General features: G+C 41.3%; 2 protein-coding genes across 2 annotated transcripts; one reads left to right on the top strand and one right to left on the bottom strand.

Annotated features, from left to right (window-relative positions):
• The first annotated feature begins 249 nt into the window (after positions 1–249).
• RAG1 (recombination activating 1) lies at positions 250–10154 on the top strand. The gene is made up of 2 exons (XM_063399129.1): positions 250–496; positions 7018–10154. The coding sequence occupies exons 1-2, from the start codon at positions 250–252 to the stop codon at positions 10152–10154; spliced, it is 3384 nt and encodes a 1127-aa protein (XP_063255199.1).
• Positions 10155–17881: 7727 nt separating this feature from the next.
• RAG2 (recombination activating 2) lies at positions 17882–20258 on the bottom strand. The gene has a single exon (XM_063398331.1). It carries the CDS (start codon positions 19930–19932, stop codon positions 18271–18273), a length of 1662 nt encoding a protein of 553 aa, XP_063254401.1. The 5' UTR covers positions 19933–20258; the 3' UTR covers positions 17882–18270.
• Between the last annotated feature and the right edge of the window lie 3944 nt (positions 20259–24202).

Raw genomic sequence — 24202 nt, forward strand, 5'->3', positions numbered from 1 at the left:
GGGAGCTGCGGTGTCACTCACTGTCACCCCTCCCCGACACACCCCGAGCTGTCACCGCTCCCCGACACACCCCGAGCTGTCACCGCTCCCCGACACACCCCGAGCTGTCCGCACCCGTGGCTGAATCCTCCTGCGGCGGCGGTGTTCGCTCCGCGCTGCTGATGCTTTTACGAAGAGCCATCAGCATGCGCTCCGCTCCGTCCTGAGCGCTGCTAAAAACGAGGCGCTGGAAGCCGGGGCGCGGTGGCGATGGTGGTGTGCATGCTAGCGCCTTGGGAGTCGCCAAAAAGCCGCTTCTCAGTGGAAACCAAATGTTTACTAGAAACAATTAACCAAATGCTTATTAGACACAATTTCCTAGCCCCGCTCAGCGGTCCCGTGGGGACTCCTGCAGGCACCGGGGCCGGGTGCTCTGCCTCCCCCTGGAAGAGCGCAGAGCGAAACCTCTCCCGGCGGCTTGGACAGCGGAATTTTAAGGAAGGGAAATACCGGGACAGTGTGAACACAGCTTCATTTCCTTACGAACGAACGAAAGGAATTTGGTTGGCTGCATTAGGGAGTTTTCTCGGCAAGAATCTCTGATTAAGACACATTTAAATCCAACAAACTGTTCCCATTGTTTCCGGGGATGTAAGCTGGGGAGGGAGGGAGTTGCTGAGGTCCACAGTTTTCCAGTGATTTTCGGTGTTTCTGTCTGCAAGGCATGATGCTCCCTGGGAACTGGAAATCGGGAGATTGTTCCATGGCTAGAGCGCCTGCCTCCTTCTGCAGGGCGCTGCTCCTGGAGCCAAGGCCATGCCAGACCCAAATGCACACCTCTGAGCACTGGTTGTGTCCAAAACATACTTACATTTTTTGTTAGGACCTGCCAGGAAGCTAAAGAGTTAGGAGAGAGAAATAGCTGGGCCATCAGATGGAGCTCCAAAGTATCACAATAAAGAAATAACATTAACATACATAAATAAGTTGAAACATTGTGGACCTGCTCCTGGAGCTGGCCGAATTTCAGAGCTACCCTTTTTCTCCTGCCAAGTGAACATACTGTATGCTGCTTTCATGAGCTGTAAAACAAGGAAATTCAGCCATTGCATGGCTTTGTAAAACAGATATCCTTAGATAGCGGGGTTTTGTATATTAGAAAAATGTTAGTTTTTGTAATCTGCAAGGTGTCAAGGGCACTGATGTCCAACCTATTTTAACTGAGAATTCAGGAATTATCTGGAGCAACTTATCTGGAGTTTTTGTTCCAAGAATAAATGAATTCTTTTAGTCAGAAGGGTTTCCAAATCTGTAAGGCTTAGGCCCATTATCACATATTAATGTCCATGCCGTAACAGAAATGAATGCAAAAATGCTTTTCTCCACTTGGTGGTGCCAGCTGCACAGGTAAAACATTTTCCAGTACTGGATCTGTGCATCTCAAACTGTTCAGCAATTGTGCTTTTACGGACACAAAACACACTCAAAGCTGTAGCAATTTGAGATCAATTAAAACCTTTAGCTGCCTGCTGTATCCCTTTGAGTCAGTATTTTTCCAAGGTGATTTCCTGTGTACTTGGAAGAAAAGCACTTGACTAGGCTTATGTATGCTCATATAGCTCCTTTGATAAGGAAGTTGATGCCTGTACAGTGTGGTTTTGCACAGGAACTCAGGCTCCTGGGGGGAACGGGACAGGCAGCCAGCTACCCGGGTGAAGTTTTGAATAAACACCCCAGAGGGAGAGATCTGCTAAACTTCTCAAAGAGCCTCAAACTCCTCAATCCTAACAATGCATATTGTCAGGGAACTGTGCCTGCCATTTCAAGATAAGAGAGGAAATCAGTCTGTGACTGCAGAGAGTGATTTTGATTGATATCTGACACTGCAGCTCGACATGATTTTTTTTTTTTGAAAAGGTCTCTCCAAGTTCTAGGGAGGAAATAATAAAAATAGGTGGGTTGTTAGGAAGTTCTGCAAAACAGCAGAGTAGTGAGCTCAGGCCCTACCCATGTAATGTTCTCAGATGTCTAGAAATGCCTCAGCCATGACATTCTTGTTTCACACTGCCTTGGCCTGGAATGACTTCTAGAGCTTCTGTTCTACTTTATCCTGACACTTCCATTCAGATGTTTCTGACTGGGATTTATTTCATGGTTTTGTGTGTGTCAGAATCTGAGCAAGAATATCAATATTTGTCTCTAAACCCTTTTACTTTTCCATGCATTGCATATTCCATAAGTACTTTGTTTCCTTTCTCCATACATTACTGCTTTGGCATGAATCTTTACCGTGGTTTACAGGTGCTGTTAGCCTCTCGTGCAGCACAAAGACTCAGGACCAACCAGTGCTCTGAGACATCAGCTAACAAGAATAGCTTGAGTCAGGATGGATAGAAAAACACCTGGAGGTGCTGGTTGACAGCTCAAAGTGAGCCAGCAGTGCCCAGGTGGCCTCTGTACTGGGCACTGGTGAGGCCGCACCTTGAATCCTGTGTTCGGTTTTGGACTTCTCACTACAAGAAAGACATTGAAGTGCTGGGGCAATGAGACTGGTGAAAGGTCTAGAGAACAGGTCTTATGAGGACCAGCTGGTGCAGCTGGAGTTGTTTAGCCTAGAGAAAAGGTGGCTCAGGGGAGACCTTATTGCTCTCCACAACTGTCTTCCTTTCAAGGACACTGTACCAAGATGGGGTCAGGCTATTTCCCAAGTAATAAGTGATAGGACAAGAGGAAATGGCCTTAAGTTGCACAAGGAGAGGTTTAGATTGGATATTAGGAAAAATTTCTCCACCAGAAGGATTGAAGAGTAATGGAACAGGCTGGCCACAGAAGTTGTTGAGTCACCATTCCAAGGGGATATTTGGAAGACATGCAGATGTGTCACGGCAAAGATTTAGTGGTGGCAAGGTTTGTGGTTAGACCTGATGATCTTAAGAGCCTTTTCCAGTCTAGAGGCTTCTATGATTCTAAGAACTGAAAGCATTGTAAGATCAGAGTAGATAAAGGAGTGTGAGTCCTCTCACCTATTTTAGCTATAGCAAATACCAAGTACTACTACTTTTGCTGATTTTTCTTCTGGCTGACATCAGATGCTGCCAGGTAAGAGGTGCATTAATTGGGAGATCCTGAGCTGCAATGTAAGCATAGTGGCCTCCCTCAGCCACCTTCTCAGGGAAAAGTGTGCAAGTCAGAAATGGATTTTGAGTCCTGCAGTATCACAAAGTCTCTGGAAAAAAGTGACATGCCTGGGTGTTTATGTAGTTTTTCTGCTATTGCAAATTTCTACTTCTGGAGTGTGAAGTTATGTTCACAATTGAAAGGACTTGATGGATCACTAGAATTTTTGCACAATGTTGTGTGTGGAGACTGAAAATTGTCAGGGTGCTCTTATATGACAGCATCTTTCCACTTTGAGTCAGTTTTTGAGATAGTTGCTTTGTGGAGACTAAACATGGGTTTTCTTCTTGGGCTTTCAGATAAAAGATTCTACTGGCCACTGTTTGTGGTCGCCTCTGGCTCATACCTGGTGTAGTACCTACCAGTTAGTCAATAAGTATGTAACTAACTTCTATATTGTTGATTTGTCCTGCCTGCCCAGGGCCTTCAAGACCCCAGATACATATTACTAAAGAGGTAATATCTGTGAAAATTAAATACTGGCATCAGAAGCATGGACCTTTTGTGATCCCTGTTGTCATTCACCCAAACTGCAGAAGTGTGGCTGGGGAAGAGACATTGGCCTTCAGTGAAATAGCTTTGACATGGAACACCAGTGTGACCAAGACTAGGTTCTCCTCTCAGAGAGTTAACAGTGAAGAAACCAGTTATGAAACTACAAAGAAGAAAGCTAAAGGCAAACTTTGTGTTAAAAAACAGTGCAGGTGCTCCTCAGAGAGAGCCTGCATACTTATCTCAGAGCCCAGGAGTCTCACGCAAGACGACCTTGTTTATATGAATTTTGTGGTTAAGCCTCATAAATTGCCAGGTGCCACCTGGATTTGAGAGTTCTGTATTGTGTTCAGTTCAAATAAACTGTGGTTAGCACCAGTGTTGTATGGGGAACTCAGAGGGAGAGGGATAAGTGAGATAAACAGCACTGCAGTGTCTTTAAAAAGCAGAGGGAACACAGAAAGAGTGAGAGCATGCATGAGAGACAGCAAACAAACTTGACATTTGGAACCAACTGGGCAGACATAGCAGCAGCTCTACAAACTGCCAGCGAGCTGAAGGTAGGCTAGCAGTAATAATGACAGCATCCCAGGTGCTTGTAGGACATCCCAGTGTTGGTTCCTTGTCCTGGGTTATGGGCAGGTCAATGGTTTTATATCTGCTTTCTCACTTTAGAGGTTGTTCTGCTCATTTTTGTGAGCCTTTTTATAAAGCAAAGACTTCCCTGATGTGAAAAAAAAGTATTGCAATCTTGCTTGTCTTCAGAAGTGAATGAAATACTGTGATCTGGGGAAAAAGAGGATTTCTTTTCCCTTTTCAAGAGAAAAAGAGGCGATACTGAACACAGCTCTTTGAGGTGATTAAATAACCATGGAGATTCATGCCTGGGGTTCCTTCTATAAGAATCTGAGAGAGGTAGGCAAGGTGAAAAAAGATTGTTCAGCATGACCCCCAACTAGAATAACAGAACACAGGCACATTTTGCATGAGTAGCAGGAAATAGTCGTAGCACTGGGAATATTTCTTGCTCTCCCAAGAGAGCTGCTGTAATCTCCATTGCCTGGGAGCTAGATGATTCAAAAGCATTTGATGAGTAGCCTGTTGGCAACAATTAACTACTGCAGAAGGTGAAGGTCTGGTAACCTGAGAGGGCATCTTTTTCATTCATTCCTTCCAGGACATGTTCAATGAAAGAGGAAAAGAAAAAACTGCTTGAACTTTCCTTTAGCGTGGGTAAACCCTGTCTGATTCATTTGAGCTGCTGATTAGTAGCAAGAGTCAGGTCATGGCCTTGGAGATGAGTGGCACTTACTCAAAGGGTCAGAAGAGCAGAGAAAGTATTAAGTATTTTGCATTAAATATACTCTGTGCTGGCTTTTTTTTACAATTACTTTGATATCATTCTGAAGAGGCATTACACATGGGTTAAGAGATTCTGAAGGTACTGCTGGTGACGGTAAAAATTACAGAAAATTGCATAGGGTGTTATGTAGAAGAGAAGGATCTGTGGGCAGTATAGGGCACCTAGGTATTCAATTACTCTGCAGGTGGTAGGAACACAGAACTATTCAGGGGAAATGGGTTACTCAGAGCATAAATTTCACCAAGTCTGTCACTAGATTCAGACAAGAAAGTGAGACAGTAGTAATGCTCTGAATACATCTGTGCACAGCTGCACCTCACAGATCTGTGAACAGCAGAATACAAGCACACTCATTGCCAGGCTGGATCAGCAATGGACAGCAGGGGACTGCAGTGCAGACAGAGATATTTAGGAGTACAGGCAGCTGGACGGAGCAATGTGGGCAGATGGGGACATTGTTATGGGCAGCTTGTTCTCAGTGGGATGGAGTGAAGAGAAGCTGGGAAGAAAACAAACCTAAATTTTAGTTGCCAAGCCTAATGGATGATTTTAAAGTAAAACTCAGCTCTCAAGGAAAGGGCTAATCAGACTGGTATGTCATTCTGGATGTGGAACTTCATTAATGCCTGCAGTCCTTTCCCAACAGACTCTGAAGGGCTGTACTGAAATGATGCTTTATTGAAAGGTTATAGATGAAATAATCTCAGAAACCCTGGGCATCATCACTTTGGACCACGACTTGCATGTATTACCTAATGAAGGACACCTTCTGAGAAGACACCAAACTGAGATTTCTAGCAAGTTATGTGGATTACTAAGTGATGATAAAATCAGTAAAATAAATCAGAAAAGCTATGTAATTTCTAGTTCTAGTGTATTGTTTTAAGGTACAGTCTTTCTAATTTTTATTACTCACACCAGCCAGAGCAGTAAAACCAAAATAAGTCAGAAAACATAACTGAATTTTCTCTATACTGTTTGTTTACCTTGTGCATAGCCAGGTAATGAAAAATAGGTTAGTCACTCTTGTTGTTTCTATACAATTTTATTTTCTGGGTCTGATGCTGCAGCAAAAAGTTTCTGTGTTTGAGGTGAAAGTCTTGTATTTATATTTATACACACTGTATTTCCAGGGAAACGACATTGATATTACTTTTGGCTGCACCTCTATGAAAGCTAAAATTAGGGTCAAATTGACACAGACATTTTCAAATTTCCAGTACCAGTAATCTTTACAGAGAGATCTCAGCAAGGTACTTAAATGAACAACCAATGTACATTGTATAAACATGCTCTCACGATCAAATCTGAAGCCAGTGTGTATTGCTGTATTCCCTTTGGTGTTCAGGGAACTGTAGTGCTGTGCATCAACAGAGGACACACTCCTCCTGCTTTAATGGAGCTACTCATACTCATTAGGCACATGCTAAAGTACCTTACAAAACTGAGGCCTGAATAAAATCTACACTGGGATTGAGTGCTATGTGCTGCTCTGCCCATGTGGAATGCTACCTGTGAAACACTTCTGACCAGATTCAGAACTAACAAGTAACATGAGAGCCATAGGTTTGCTGGTTTAGATAACATAGCACAAACACACAAAATTCTACACTTCAGACAACAATTGAGTTCAGTTTCACATTAAAAAAATCACTGACTTTCAGAATGTAATGCTGTTGTCTATAGTACCTTTACTCATGGTAAGCCCCATCATGCAAAAGAAGGAAGGGGCAGATTTGGATGTTTACTATAGGATGACTAATGGCTTAATGTAAGGTGCAAAGGTGATCAAATAGACGTGATGCTTCAGGATCAAAGTCAAAATAAATTTAGGAACTCATCTCATACATTAAGTGGACAGCTTTTTCTGGGCCTGTCTGTTCAGAAGTTGTCTTGGATGAGTAATGACTTTCAAAGTATTTCTTAGATAAAGTGATTAGAACTGTTCTATTAAAAATCATGGCATTATTTTTTGGAAAATAAGCAAACATCTTTCTGTTTCTCAGGTGATCTGGTTTCTGTGAGGTTGCAGACATCAGTAGCATCACAAATGGACCTACCTGAAGAACTTCAGCACACATATACAAAATTTTCTGAATGGAAATTCAAGCTCTTCAAATTGCGATCATTTGAAAAAACACCCTCTGATGACAGCCAGCACATAAACAAAGAGCAGGCAGAAGAGGCTGTTTCTTCAAACAAAGAATTCATCCTGCGTAAAGATGAAGCAGTGCCAAGAGGAGAAAAGATGGAGTTAACGGGCAATAGGCAGGGACTTGAGGAAGAAGCCCATGCCATGAAAATACAAGACAATGGAGATCATAAGAAAAATCTGGAGCAACTCTGCCGCATCTGTGGAGTTTCATTTAAAACTGATTGTTACAAGAGAACTTACCCAGTGCATGGGCCAGTGGATGATGAAACTCTGTGGCTTCTGAGAAAGAAAGAAAAAACAGCAACCTCTTGGCCAGATCTTATTGCTAAGGTTTTCAAGATTGACGTGCGAGGGGATGTCGATACTATCCATCCCACTCGATTTTGTCACAACTGTTGGAGTATTATACAAAGAAAGTTCAGTAATACTCCATGTGAAGTATATTTTCCTAGGAACAGCACAATGGAGTGGCAACCCCATTCCCCAAACTGTGATGTGTGCCATACTACCAGACTAGGAGTCAAGAGAAAAAAACAGCCCCCAAGCGTACAACGTGGCAAACGTGTCAAAACCACTGGGGAACGCGCTCGGCTAAACAGAGGTGCGAAGAACCAAGCACAGATAAACAACAAAAATTTAATGAAAGAGATTGTCAATTGCAAGGATATACATCTCAGCACCAAGCTGCTTGCAATTGATTACCCAGTAGATTTCATTAAATCCATCTCTTGCCAGATTTGTGATCATATTTTGGCAGATCCACTGGAAACAACATGCAGACATTTGTTTTGCAGAACCTGCATCCTTAAATGTATCAAGGTTATGGGCAGCTATTGCCCCTCCTGCTGGTATCCTTGCTTTCCTACTGATCTGGTTACCCCAGTGAAATCCTTCCTGAGCATCCTTGATAACTTGAGTATAAGATGCCCTGTAAAGGAATGTGATGAAGAGATCTTGCATGGAAAATACGGCCAACACCTCTCCGGCCACAAGGAGATGAAAGATAGAGAGCTCTACAGCTACATAAATAAAGGTGGCCGACCGAGGCAGCACCTCCTGTCTTTGACGAGGAGAGCTCAGAAACATCGTCTGAGGGAACTGAAACGTCAAGTCAAGGCTTTTGCTGAGAAAGAAGAGGGTGGTGATATAAAGGCTGTGTGCATGACTTTGTTCCTGCTAGCTTTGAGAGCAAAAAATGAACACAAACAAGCAGATGAACTGGAGGCTATAATGCAAGGGAGGGGATCTGGACTTCATCCTGCAGTCTGTCTGGCCATCCGAATCAACACGTTTCTCAGCTGTAGTCAGTATCATAAAATGTATAGAACAGTCAAAGCTGTCTCTGGGAGACAGATCTTCCAGCCTTTGCATGCTCTTCGCACTGCTGAGAAAGCCCTCCTGCCAGGTTATCACCCATTTGAGTGGAAACCTCCCCTGAAAAATGTATCCACTAACACAGAAGTGGGAATTATAGATGGACTATCAGGACTGCCACTCTCAATTGATGATTACCCAGTGGACACAATTGCAAAGAGATTCCGATATGATGCAGCCCTGGTTTGTGCCTTAAAAGACATGGAGGAGGAGATCTTGGAAGGCATGAAAGCAAAAAACCTGGATGACTATTTGAATGGCCCCTTCACTGTGGTGGTAAAAGAGTCCTGTGACGGAATGGGAGATGTCAGTGAGAAGCATGGAAGTGGGCCTGCTGTCCCAGAGAAGGCTGTTCGCTTTTCCTTCACAATCATGAACATTTCTGTAGCGCATGGGAATGAAACCAAGAGGATCTTTGAGGAAGTAAAGCCCAATTCAGAGTTGTGCTGTAAGCCCTTGTGCCTTATGCTGGCTGATGAATCAGATCATGAAACTCTGACAGCAATCCTGAGCCCCCTCATAGCAGAAAGAGAGGCTATGAAAAACAGTGAACTGCTGCTTGAAATGGGAGGCATCCTGAGAACATTTAGATTTGTCTTTAGAGGTACAGGCTATGATGAGAAACTCGTGCGGGAAGTGGAAGGGCTGGAGGCCTCAGGTTCCACTTACATTTGTACCCTGTGTGATGCAACCCGCTCGGAGGCATCCCAGAATCTGGTCTTCCACTCCATAACCAGGAGCCATGCTGAAAATCTGGAGCGATATGAAATATGGAGGTCCAACCCATATCACGAGTCTGTTGATGAGCTCCGTGACAGAGTGAAGGGTGTTTCAGCCAAACCTTTTATTGAGACTGTTCCCTCCATAGATGCATTGCACTGTGACATTGGCAATGCAACAGAGTTCTACAGGATTTTCCAGATGGAGATTGGTGAACTCTACAAGAATCCTGATGTGTCTAAAGAGGAGAGGAAGAGGTGGCAGTTGGCTCTTGACAAACACCTCAGGAAGAAGATGAACTTGAAGCCTATGTTGAAGATGAGTGGGAATTTTGCTAGAAAGCTCATGTCCAAAGAGACTGTAGAGGCAGTATGTGAATTAATAAAGTGTGAGGAAAGGCATGAAGCCCTGAAAGAACTAATGGACCTTTATCTGAAGATGAAGCCAGTGTGGCGATCCTCATGCCCTGCCAAGGAGTGCCCAGAACTGCTGTGCCAGTATAGCTACAATTCACAGCGTTTCGCAGAACTCTTATCTACAAAGTTCAAGTACAGATATGAGGGCAAGATTACAAATTATTTCCACAAAACACTTGCCCATGTTCCTGAAATCATTGAAAGAGATGGGTCTATCGGGGCCTGGGCAAGCGAAGGAAATGAGTCTGGAAACAAATTGTTTAGGAGGTTCCGAAAAATGAATGCCAGGCAGTCCAAAGTCTATGAGATGGAGGATGTCTTGAAGCACCACTGGCTATATACCTCCAAGTACCTCCAGAAGTTCATGAATGCTCATAGAACATTAAAAAGCCAGAACTTCACCGTTGATTCAGGGGGTAGTTTGGGTGACTCCTTGCCACTGGAGGTCTTGGAAAACAATGATTCAGCAGAACCCTAAACGTACAGCACCTTTAGTGTTGGGTTTGTGATGGTGTCTCCCTGCAAGGAATCAGATTCTTCTTCAAACCTGTAGTGGTACAGAGGAGTCTGAAATTTACACTGCCTCTTAAGGTGCTGAGAGGAGTTCCTCTAATAAACACTGTGTGTGTTGGGCACTTCCAAGAGGCAGTGCACTGGTGCATTCACCAGTTGTTATATGAGATGAAAGCAGAAAAAATTGCAAAGAAGGGTCTTTGTTTTGTTCTGGTCATATTGTTTCTAAGGGATAAAATCAAAGTAAACAAGGTTTTATAGCAAGTTTTAGTTTGGAGAGAATATGATTGTGGAGAGTTGTGACAGTTGCTGCAAAGCAGCATTGCTGTTTGTTTCGTTTGCATTTTGTTGAATATTTTGCTGTTTAGTTTTTAAGAGGGCTTGATTATTTTCTTGATGGTTCTTTGGATTTTACAAGTAAAGATTCGTCAGTGAGACAGCTGAATAATTGTTTTGGGATAAAGTTCAGTTATTTTTGTAGAAGATACTAAAGATGCAAACTTTGATGTCACATACTCTAGAAGTATTATTATTTAACATATATATTATACTATTGCTTAGGAACGGATGATGGTATCATCATGCTAATTTACTCTAGGAAGATATAGGAAAGGTAGCTGAAGTTTTTAAAAGATATTTTTATCATAGCTTGTTTACTCTGAAAGGCAAACTTGTACTTGTGCTCCTAAATCAGGATTTACAGTTCCTTGTGATAATCTCATTATATAAAGTACATTCAAGCTCTGCTGTGTAGCTTGTTGCTTCATGAGCATTTTAGACTCCTATGGTAACTTCAGTATATAGTACAATTTGCATTAGTACAGTTTTATTGAATGAATTCCTGGCCTCACTGAAGTCACCAGTAAATCCTCATTAATACCAATAGTTTTACCAAGTGACTTTAGTCACAGCAGTCCCCTTTCTCAGGAGAGGGTTATTGCCTTGATCAGATACATGCCAGTAGGGTATTTCCCTGACTGCTGCTGCTGTACTCCAGCTGTATCTGATACAGAACTTTTTCTCACCTGGGACATACCACATGCACAGCCGCATTTTCCAAATCTGTAGAAGAGGGATATTTATTAACCTCAAAGATAGTTGCTTACATGATTAGTTAAAAAGCAACAAACTCTCTTGAAATTTCTGCATGCCATATTTTTCACTATTACAGCAGTGCTTACTTGGTATTTGTCTTTCTGAAGTGATACTTAGTATATTCATAATTCATAAAATTATGACTTTAGTTCACTGCCATATTCATGAAACATACTCAAGTATCTGAGATGCCTCCAAATCATCCAGCCTTTCAGATCTGCCTCTGTGGCTAGGGTGTTACTGTGTTTGGAGTAATGTTTCTGAAACAAGATTAAATGTGGAAACAATCAAAGCACAGATCTAAAAGAATCCACTTTGTTTTTTTCATTTTGATGTGGCAGAAGTTGGTTTCTGAGTGTAAGTGAACAATGAATTTAAAAGAATTAATGGTCTGAGGTTTGTTTTGTAGTATCTTGTTCATGTTGTTTCATGTTGTATCTTTAAGGGTCTCGCATTTACCATCTATGGACAATTAAAAAATAGAATTAAGAGCTAGTAATTAGTACAAATATTAATGTTATTCTAATTATGCCTTTCTTTTGGTTTCAACTAATTAAATCACTATTTAAAAATGGTCTGTAATTTGGGATTTTAGTTTAACTTCATTTTTTTAAACATAATTTAACACAATGTCAAATCTGCAATTGGGAATAATGTCTTTTTTCCTAAGCAGTTATGAGGGCTACAGCATTTTCTGTATGGTGTATCATGTATTTCTGCACTTACTGAATGTTCATTTCTAGATTAATTTTCTTTCAAATTTCTTTGAAAACAAGTATTTCCTATATAGCGTAAAACCTAGTTTTACATAAGTATCATTCTTTACCAGTAAACGCAGACCACAAATAGAGCTGTTGCCTAGGGAGTATAAATAGCAGGTATAAAGAACATTCTCTAGCAGTTATAGTTTTGCAGATATAGTTTTCATATTTGGTCAGCATGTATTTTATTACACAAATAGTTGCACACTTTTCTTTTTCCTCTGTGTGTATAATTGGGACAGCTGTTTTACCTTATGTTGTATCCTTGAGTTTGCTTGAATGAATTAGGGATTTGTTTAACAATCTTGACTCATCTCATGGTGGTTTTCATTCCATTTAAGTGGTGTATATATAGTTTTGATTTCCTTTTGCACAGGAGTGAATTTCAAGTAATCCAAAGTCATCCACAGCAATGCATTGTTAGTGATATGCATATGTGTCATGGAGTGAGGGACCAGACTTTGTTAATTTTGCACATGTAATTTCAGTCACTCTTACTGAAACATTGTCCAGTTTCAAATTCAGTTTAACAGACTGCCAATACAACAGCAAGTGATTGGTCTCGCTGTGTTTAAAAGGGCTGAGTAAGTTTGATCCTTGTACATATGATTCCTTAAGATAAGCCTTACATCCTAAGGTAACTCATCAAAATGAACAAAATGTGAGTGGGGACAGAGGAAGCAGTGCCATGTGGCAGTATTGTTTTGTGAGATATTTTAAGCTATTAAGTCACATTTCACACTCTACCAGCTCTGGGTAGGACAGCTGACACAGTGAGGTACTATTATCTTTTTGCTTTTCTCTGTTTTTTTAGACTTGAATCTAGTTTAATCTTCTATTTCCCCATTGTTGACATCTTTCTGTAAATCAGTTGAGAATTCTGAGCTCATTAGAACAAACACTGAAAGGATAAGTGAAGCTTTTGTAAACAGAGCTGAAATAACGATGCTGCATGCACACAGCCATGCACTGGAAGGCAAACAAATCCCAGCTGCAGACAGGTGCATCATTTGGTTATGCAGCCTGTTATTAAGCTTTCTGACTTTGAAGAGGTTTTAGAAATATGGAGAGACTTCTATTCATAGTGCTCTTTCAAACCTTCATATTCTCTTTTTACATTAATAACTGGTACAAATCCTTCAGTAATTCACAGTAAATAATTACCACCTTGTTCTGAAATTGTATTGACTATAGTTTTCATACAATCACATTATATACCTTGTTTTGTTTTGTTTGGTTTTATTTTGCTTTATTCTAGGGTTTTGTATTGTGAATTGCCATGTTATAAATGATGTGAACTAGGTTAGAAGCCATGATTCTGCTATCACATGTTTTTCTTCCTCAGGAATAATTCTAATGTCTTTAAACAAATCAACTTTGATTTTTAGTCAAGTAGTTCAGAAACAAACTCTAGATATTTACAGGATCCTAATTTCTGACTACACTGAGTTATTTGCATTGTTTCACTGCATGGCTTCATAATTTTACTTTTTTTTTACTGTATTACAATTTCTTATTTCATTAAACCAGTTTAAAATAAAGGTCTTATAAATATTTAGGTTTCTGACTTTTTATTTCTTACAGTTTTTCAATAATGCACATAATTTCCTGGTGATAGTCTTAGTTTTCATTTCAACTGTGGATATTTTTCACAGTTAGGCTGTTCTAATACCCAGAGGCAGATTCCAGCCCTGTTCTGGAAGTCACTAAATTAACACAAATGAAGATTACTCTGCGAATCTCAGCAGTCCTTTCAGCACCCTTCCTCACAGGCAACTTTTTGGGAGACCACTAAAATGATATAAACTCAGTTTTATTTAGTCTGTAAATGTCTTTTGGTTCATTTACGAATACCATCTCAGATTCTATGTAAAATCAGCCTTGCACTGTTATCACTATGCTAATACATTAAGTGTCTTTTGCATCAAAGTTTGGCTCCTCACTAGAAGTTAAGCTGTAAAGACTAGTTCCAATCTACCTTTCAGTCCATAATTTGTAGCTTAGTTTCATTCTAGTTCAGAAAAATCTTTATTTCTTCCTTACAATGATATCTACAGGTTAAGAGATTTATGTAAACCAACTGGTTAGAATGGAACTAATGATGAGCAAATTAGGCTACATGATTTCCTGTGTAATCAGATAACCAGACATCTAATATCTGGACTTTATATCACCAACTTAGCTTTTTCATCTGACCTCAAGTAAAAAAAAATGTTGGATGGAAAAAAACCCAGAACTCATATAAAGCAAAAACCTAAGCCTCAGACTGTTTTCTGGTAAATTAGGATTTATTATAGGATTTATAACTTCCTTACTTCTAAATCTGTAATAACTGACTGAATTTTACTTTCCATGTACTCCTGTGGGGATAAGATGAAGAATAATTGAGGCCTGTCACAGCTCTTCAGAGTACTGCTTTAGGGGACTGAATAGGGTGTAATTGTCAAGCAGGTGACCAGCTGCAACTACTAATTTTTCCTTAGGTCTTTAAGGAGCTTTGTACCTTCTTCATCAAGCTCAATATTGTCCATGATATAAAAAGACATATTAAAGAGGATTTCATTAGCAGCCTTTCTAGCAGCATCAGGAGAGAGGTCAAGAGGTGCATTTTTAATACTCTTCCTCTGGAGATGGGCATTCTGGGCAAGTGGACAAGTAACTACCAGCTCTACAAAGGAGGTCCTGCACATCCGTAGAGTGGCCAGTGCCCTGTTCTTCCTGTACATATTTATGGATTGAGAAACTGGAGAGTTTATAGGGTTATTGTCTTGCCTTTTTCCAAAGCAAATATGGGCTCCAGTGCCACAGTTTTCAAAGTAGAGACAATAAAATGGAGTTTGATTTTTCAAAGGCTCAAGCCTTTCCCAAAAGTTAGTCTTGTTTGAAATGGAATAGGGTAGGAAATACGGAGGGAGCTATAGCCACCAATCATAAAAAAGAAGTAAGCCAATCTTTCTGTCTTTAATACATAGGGTCCAGCAGTAAATAACTTAACAAATTCCTTTTCAATCTGAATTCAGTATTTTCCTTCTGCTTTGAGCTCCCACTTGCATTATTTCCATTCCTTTCAAAGGTCTATCAGTGCAATGAGTCACTCTGAACTACAACATATGCTTTAGTGCTACCAGTAAAGTTTGTGCTGTGCTTTTGCTGTAAATTAATCAGGTACTTCAAGGTCCAAGCACCTTTCAATAGCAGTAAAATCCATATATTCTTCTCATAGAAGCTGATAATAGCAATACAGTGTTGCTAAAATGTGTCTGGGAACCATGATGCTACTTACTGTGGTTACAAAACACACAGGCCAATTGGATGCAGATGCAAGAGAGATTTACTTCTGCACTTAAATCTGCTTCATTTTATCTGTTAATTCTAACCTGCCTGAGCAGAAACATTTTGTATTGATTAGCTGGTTTTGAAGACAATGAATGCTTTTGAAGTACATGACTCAGGAAATTAGGTACTTTCTGCAGTCTTGAATGCTATGTCAAGTGTCTTCTTTACAGCCTGAAGTTGTATATCTCTTTATGTTCAAGTACTTTCCAATATTTTCTATTTTGTTTACAAATTCCTTTTCCTGCAGCAGCTACAGTCTCTGAGATGTGATATAATGTTGCTTGTACAACCTTTCACTGTGAAGCTGGGACATGGTTTAACCAAGCAAACCTCCTACTCAAATAAACCATACATTTTAAAAAACCACAGCTCAAATATACAATACACTTATGCTATGGGCCCAGTGAGGTATAACATAAAGTCTGTCTGTGAATTGCTTTTTTCACAGCCATAGTTTTAAGTAAAGAACAACAGCTCAGGTAAGAGCTGGAAGGGGCCACAATGTGTGCTTGTGCTTTCCACATGCTGAACATCTGTTCTCATCTCCCAGGGATTCAGGGAGCCACTGCAGCTGCAGGAGTCAGTTCTGGAAATTCAGAGTTGTACCCAACAAGCTGCAACCACACCACCAGTGCCTGAGCCACAAGGTTTTATCTCAGGCTACATGTCACTTCTGCCAGGCCAGCGTCAAGCTTTCCCTTTACAAAATATTGCCATCCTTTTATTTGTCTGCACTAGCAGACAAATTTGTCATACAGTGTGCTGTCCAAGGAACTTGAGATAATGACAGGAACTGAGAGAGGTAACAGGCAAAACTCAGACTGGGTATTGCCAGGGAATTCAAAAACTATTGGGAGTCCAATAATTGTGGGGAGTCCTTTGTTTTTCTAAAATGGCAAAGTGGCAAGGTGGTCGAGTTTTGTTGTGTGAGTATATTGTCCCTTTTTGTTGGTGTTGAGATGGTGTGGTTTTAATGTAGGTGTGGATTTTTTTGGTTGTGTGTGATGAAGATATATTTTAATGTTTAATTTCAACTCTCTAAGACCTATGACTAACCTACAAAAGGGGACATTGACTATTGAATTTCATCAGTTTGAAGGGACTTTACATGAACATGATATTAACTTACTTCTTGGAAAAACATATAGCAATATATACTCTGAGCTTACATGAAGTAACATGACAATGCAAATGGGAAGCTGGCATTGAAATCTATGAATTTATACCCATATCAGGCTGTAGAGAGGGCAATCAGGGTGATGTATTCCCCCTTTAGAAGCTCTATCCAAACTTTAAGCTCCCTCAGCATAAGAAAAGTTTAGAAATGGAAACTTTGTATGGTTGCCTTTTCCTTGCTGTTGACTTGGGGTGGTAAGGGTTTAAGGGGAGTACTGTGCAGACACGCCTGTGTTGACAGGAATACTGAGCTCCAAACACTGCTTTGTAAAGGGGTGTCTGCTCAGGGTCTGCACACAGTGATCAAATAGCTGACAGCTGCTCCTGTTTTTCTTTTTTATTCAGGGATCCAGCATGAGAGTTGGACTGTGAATACTGAGCTATTATTGTTGGCTCACAAATGTTGAGCTGCTGGTATTGATTTTCTGAAAAGATGTTTGGAGCAGTAACAAGAATAAAAAATAAAGTCAAGAATGATTGGCTTCACAAATAGCCAATAAAAGAATCCACAAAAATCTTAGTAAACTCTTGGGCTATTCAACCTTGACAATGTCCTTTTCAATCTGAATCCAATCTTCTCCTCGTGTTTTGAGCAGCCAACCACATTTGTTTCTACCCTCACAATGCTCCACTGGCTCAATGAATCATTCTGAGCTACAGTTTGCACTTCTAAGCTTTCACACTCTACACAGTCACCCTGGGAAAGCAGAGAAAGAAATGGCTAGAGAAGGGCCTGGAGTAAATGATAAAAGTCCTGTTCACCAGAAGGAATTTCTTCTGAAGTCAACGGGAGCTCACAGCATGGGGCAGCTGTGAAGCTAGACCCCCTTATCAGGCCTCATACAGACCTCCCAAGCATACATACTGTCCTTTTGTAAACTTTAGGATTTACAGTATTTGATTTACCCATGAATACAGGAAAAAATGCAGTCATTTTTATTATAAACTTTATTACCTTACCAAATTTTTAAAAATACAAACACAAAGTAGTTGATGACCACAGTAGTTTTAAAAAAGCAATTTAATTTTTACTGTGAGATGATGTTCCACAAGTGTAGCCAAAACTGACATATAATCATTCCATAACTCTCAAAATAAAAAGTTAATTATCCAGAATTAAATGCTCCATATGTAAACTTTCCATAATGGAAGTCCCTGAAGAAAACTGACCTTCAGTATCTGAATATTTCATTATTTCTGATGCAAGGGACTTAAACCACTACTTTTGTTTAAAATCAGAGTAATTAGTCTCATTTTATTTCATTCCACCAACATAAAATGGGAGAACTGCAGATATAAATTGGGTCAAATATTTCTAGAACTACTGACTAAGATAAAAAATTAAAACAGGCAATATAATGCTCTTTATGGACAGATGGTAACAGCACTGACTTCATGGGATAATGTCTTATCCTACCAGCAGTTCCATTAAACTTACCAGGGAGTGAGTTATAGCTAAAAATTCAGCACACAGTTCACCAGTGTCTGGCTGTGTGTTTACACAGTGCCCTCTAGGATGGGATCCCTGTCTGGGTATTACAAAAATACATGTAAGAGACAGAAAAAATTAATGTGCTATGAAATGTATCAAAAACACTGAGATAACTGAAATAAGATCTCTTCAAGTGCCAATAACCCACTTTGCTTCAACCAGTGTTGCCTTTGCCTGTGATTTCATTTCCTCCCAGGTGAATACAAATCAGCAGTGCAAATCTATTCAAACAGTCTCCGAAGAAAGGACCTTTTTGTTGATGTCGATAACTTCATGGTTTTCTTTTTGCGCAATGGTTTCATGGGTGGCTTTTTCAGGCACATCACCTTTTGGGGAGTTTGTAGCCCTTTATTAAGGTCCATGTGCTTGTTGCAGAAGTACTTGACATTTGCTTCTGAGAGACGTAGTAGTATGGTCTCTGAGAGATCCATACACTGCGCGTGGACCCAGTGGCCAGCCCCACTGGAACACAGGATCATTGCAGGCTTGTTGAGTTCTGTCGAATAGAAAGGGACCCAGGTGTTAATGTCAATATTGCAGCTGGCACAGCAGGTGATCCAGTAGCCTGTTTCTGATTCATCCTCTTCATCATCTTCATTGTATGTATCAGCATCGTCAGCATCAAAGCTATTGGCTTCAGCACTAAAACAAAACTCCTCCGAATCTTCAAACGGAGCCGAGTCTCCAGGGTCTTCACTTGATGTCTGACTGCAAATTTGTGTTATCAATTCTTCTTCCTCGTCCTCTTCTGCTCCTTTGCATCTCAAAATGTAGAAGTAGTTTGCATCTGGGATTATTTGTTTGTTGGCCCCTGGAATGCCCAGCAAAATCGACCCTTTACCCATATCACAGCCAAACCACATTCTGCAGTGTTTAATATCTGGTGTCCACTCTGGGCTCACACTTTCAACAATCTCTATCTTACTGTCCTCCAGAACTATGGTGTTACATGCCAGCCGCTTCTGGTTGTCTGAGTGGTAGCCACCAACAAGGACAAATTCATTGTCACTGACCTGAGTCACTATAGCACTTGACACTGATATCCCCCCCGGCAGGATGGTGCAGGTCACAGATGGGCTGCCCAGGGGCAGATCAATTTTTAGCTTGTACAAGTTGGGGGACCTGGTGTTATTTTGAAGTGAGTGGCCTCCCAAGATGTAGATTGTGTCATCTCGGGCAATTGACACGTGGAAAGAAAGTCCATCTTGAAGCTCTGGAAGTATGTATGATGTACAGCATCCAAACTCAAAATCAATGAGAAACACAGATGGCAAACAGTCGACTACGCTGTTCCATTTTTCAGTGGTTCTTTGTGCAAGAGGAGTATACATCCTCCCTCCAAACAGAACACTCATGCTTTTACCCCGGCTATGAACTACATTAATTGTATGCCCATATCTAGCTTCAGGAATATCTCCACCCAGGTCTTTCTCAATGCATTGGAACACAATTTTCTTGCTAGTTTTGCTTACCAGACTCATAAAGTAAATCTTATCAGACAGTTCATTGTTAGGTGTTTTACCACCATGGATGATGTACTGGTACTCATTGGCTCTTGCATCGCTTCTGAGTGTGCAAAGAGCAGGGTAGCGGAGAGGGGGAAGGTAACACGAGTCTTTAGAGAAGACAGCAGGTTTCATTTTGAGCTCATTCTGCTTTATATCGAGGAGGAAAACACCAGTGGGGCAGGATCTCTTTGGCCATCCTTTCTGACCAAAAAAGAACACATGGCCATCAAAATTCAGGAGAGAGAAGCCCGGCTGAAGCAAGGATGAGTTATTGACGGTGGATACCATCTGCAGCGACATTTTGTCTGTTGACTGGGCCATACCGTGGCTGAGAAAATAAAAAAAACCCGAAAATAAAACAGAACAAACATGCATTAGACCCTCTCACAAATATTTAACACTTGAATTTAGAACTTGAATAAATCCTATGGGAGTTGTGCTGCAGTTCACTCCCGGAAACCCACTCAGACACGCTTTTCTGCGTCTTAAGACATGAGTCAAGCATGAGGTGCGCACCACCGCCGCGGTACGCGGGGAGTTTGTGCTCAACACGGGCCGATGGCACACGGAGCCCGCCCCCGCCGCGGCCGGGGCCTGCGCTGGGGCGGCCGCTCCCACGGGCTGCTGGGGCCGGTAGTCCCCGCTGCGGGCCCGGCCCGGCCGTGGGGACTCGGGAGCGGCGGGCTCACAGAGCCGCGGCGGTGAGTGCGGCCGCGGGGCGGAGGGAGCAGCGCCGGAGATGCCCCCAGCCGGGATTTCGTGCCCGTGTGTCGCCCGAGACGGCCGGGCGTGCCGGGCCGGAGCCTCCCGGCTGCGCAGGCCCGGGGCCCCGAGGGCGGGAGCCTCGTCCGGCGGGGCTCGGGCTCGCCCGGGGCGGCGGGAGACCCCCGCCCATCCGCTCCCGGCCGGGAGCCCGCCCCGGGGCCCCGGAGGACGGCGTGCACGGAAACTTCCGATTGCGCGTTTTGTTTACAAGGAAAGCGGCAGCCTTTGTTGACTGCGTTAGAAGCAGGAGGTGCCCGCTGTCTTTGCGGGGGCCGCGGGGCCGGGGTGGATCCCACGCGTGTGCGGGACAGCTCACTGGGGATCGCGGCTTGCGAGGCCCGCTGCCCCGGGGCTGCAGCGTGCGCCAGGCCCTTGGCTTTCATCTCTGCGCTTGGCTCAGGCTTTCATCAGTAGGCTTCAAGGGGTATCCTTTACTCTTAGAAACCTGTTTGTTTGAAGACTGAAAGGAGTTTTTGTAATCAGCCTGGATATTGACTGTGAAAGAGCTTTGGAGAGCACAGACACCAAGGAGGGAAATAACTGGCTGATTCATTGGCAGTGTCCTGTCGTGACAGCAGACTTGTGCCCTTTAGTAAATGTCCAAGTTCTCAGTCCCAGCCTTTGCAAAATCCCCAGAATTTAAAGATGTGAGCTAAATGTTAGAACAAACCATTAAATCCTACATTTTAAAATGTATTTTTTTTTTAATCTTTAGGATTAATATTTTCCTTGTTGTTGCTTTTCGTTTTGCTGTGACAACATAAATCAAGACACATAGGGTTTCTTTTTTAAGAAAGGATTTGGTATCTTCTAGTTACGTGACATCAAAACCTGGGGGGATCTGAACAACATCGTGTAGAGGAAGAGTGGCTGTAAAACCATGGGAGCTGCTGACACTGACTACATCAATTGCCATGTTGTACCACATCGCTGCACTGCTGTCTGCAGAGTGGTGTGGAACTGCTGCGCTAACATAGGGGTCTGCCAGGGAATGTTTTTCAAAGGTGAGATGTTTTCAGGCCAGAGCACACAGACAGGGCAGGCATAGGCATTACTGAGTCTGTTTGAAAAACAATCCATGGAACTGCTGTCTGATGCTGTGGAATCATCCAGAGATCATGGCTGAGTTCTGTTCACTGTATAGCCTAATGCCTCTGCCCTGAAGGTGGTAGTTTTTCTATATTTAGATTTCTTTTTAGAAGTACTGCACTGTGGGTGAACTTCGGTTATAAGTTAATTAAATTAGTGAACCCATCTCTAAGCATGTCGGTATCCACAGCAGGTTTTGTCCTTATTATGCATGAAGAACGACTTATGAAGTTATTTACCTTCAGGTGATATGCTAAACAGGAATCTGCTGCTTGTTTCTTACAAGCATTCAAAAAAGGCATCATCAGAGGAGCTTGCACTAAGTTAGGTTTACTTGATTAGGTATCATTTGTCTCTTCTTTCATATTATCTGGTTACTTAGCTTCTTTGGTTTTACAGGATCTTTAGAAAAGTAAAATGTCTTCCATACTGAAGATGCTGTAAGAAAATTTTTGTTCTTTACGAGAAAATTAGAATTCTTTATCTTGTACCAGCCCTGTTCTACATTTGACTGGTTTATATTTGAAGTCTAACAAGACTATTAAAAGTGGCAAACAATTTAATTGACATATTGGTATGCATCTTGTATTTTTACATATATTTAAGAATCTCCAAATAGGGCAATTATTAGTGTCCATAATGTCACAAACTATTTCCCAAATATTGAGCAGTACTCAGTTCTGAGGGGTTTGCTGTCTGAAGAGTCTGCAGATACAGAGTGGAGACAGATCAGTGAAAATTATTTGATTGATAGACACACAGAACATACTGGTTAAGAATATTTAAACACACTTCCTTGTCATCTCGTAATATTTTTTTAACTCTACATAAGCAAAGAGTTCAGTTTGTAATGGAGGGAATATTTACCTGAGATTTTTGGAGAAAATGCTCCTTAGGCACTTGCTGGAATTGCTTTGTCTTTCCGTGTATTTTCATGCTAATTACAGTGTGTCAATACAGTGTGGTTGCTCTTTGGCTCTGCTGACCTCCAACTCTAACCTTCCAATACCACTGATTCCTTTGGGCCATGGCTCATCTAACCCTGAACAGCTTTGGGGAGCCCAAAAGATCTAGCCTTATCAGCAAAGAGTTTAAAGTGCTTTTTTGTGGCTTTATGCTCAAAACTGGAGTTGGATTAGCATTACAGCTAGTGCAGAGGGAAACAGACAGATGCCTTTGTTGTGGTGCAACACAAGATACTGGGGAAGAGACATTACAAGGAGTGAAGAGGAGTAAGAAGAGAAGGGGGAGTTACATAAACAATTACCAGTTTTGATGACTTGTGCCATACTTCATCATAATTGATGTTTTTATAAAAGGGTAAGCTGTAAGGATTATACAAATAAATGAGAATCTCAGCATTACTTTTATAAGCCCTCTATTTGGGAAGCAGTAGAGACCTGAGCTAGAAGCTAAGCTAACAGAAAGAGGAAAACTAATATTCTCCCCATGTTTATTTTAAACTCAAACAGTATTTTGAGCAGATTTTTCAGTTAAGAGTTGTTATTACGACAAGAAGAGATTATAAGGAATTCAGATTTAGATAAATGCATTGGGAGATACATTTATAAAAGGATCAAATGAAGAGAGAAGGTGTTTTTTAAAAACACTAGCTGATGTAATTTGAAATGTGCTTACTATGGAAATAGATGGACATAGTTACAATTTTGGGTAGTGTCCCATTTCAGAAACCATATTACATGTTCACAGATAAGTACAGGATGAACAGCTTTTAGAGATGGGGGCTAGCACTGAGTGAGCTAAACAGCAGCTGACATTTCATGTACCTTTGGATAGTCTTGTCTTCTGCCTTCTCCTATGGAAGCAAGTCTCCCATTGTTTTGTGTCCCAGATCCTAGTAAATCTAGGGTTTATGAAGTGTCACTAGATGACAGTGTTTAGGCACTGAGTCACTCCCAAACTGTGTTTATTACTTTTTGTCCTCTTTGACCCTATGCAGAGATGGTTTGTCCACCTATGTGCTTCACCTGTTACCCAGTTAGGCAACAAAAACATTCTAATCAGGAGAACAATGACTAATCAGTGCTGCTGTTTAGTGTGACATCTCATATTTTTCAACATTGAAAGTATTATTTGTAATAATTTCACAGTAATTTGAATGCTGCAAAATAATGAATGATGAATGAGTTGATCTTATGAACTGTAGCAAACACAAAGGACCTTTTTCATTTATACAAAAATAAGATATTTGAGCTGAATTGATTTGACACTGGGAGAATGGAATGCAGGATAATGTGGAGTCTTTAGCTGATAAACACCCATTGCTCCCCTTTAATTAGTTTGCAGTTATTTTGGTGTGAACACAGATATCCATTAGAGAATTAAATTGATTTTGCAGTATTGTGGGTTTTTTCCTCCAATAGATCTGTTTTTTTCATTTCCAAAACGGAAAAGCATACCCCTGAAAAGCAAGTGCTGTTTCCAAATTCTCCACAATCAAAATCATATCCAGACACACAGAGAAGTTTCAAGTCCTCTATAAAGAAGCTTACGGGAGGAATTTTTTATATAGTATTTCTCAAAACACTTGCTAAGTGTATCAACCGAGTTTGCTTTGGGTGAAACAGTAATTTAGACATACCTGGCTGATAGCAGTTTTTTGTGTCCTCCGTGATCTTTCTGTGTAATTGGGATTCAAATGTGAGCAGAGTGAGGAATCTTCTGTGACAGCACAGGGGGCTCGTGGCATGGAGAGACAGCCTGATGGAGGGGAATCTATCTGCTTAATTTGCAGATGTGCTCCTGAGAACTCGATCTACTGTGGCTAACT

Source organism: Prinia subflava, chromosome 5 (assembly GCF_021018805.1).
Source record: "Prinia subflava isolate CZ2003 ecotype Zambia chromosome 5, Cam_Psub_1.2, whole genome shotgun sequence".
NCBI classification, from domain to species: Eukaryota; Metazoa; Chordata; class Aves; order Passeriformes; family Cisticolidae; genus Prinia; species Prinia subflava.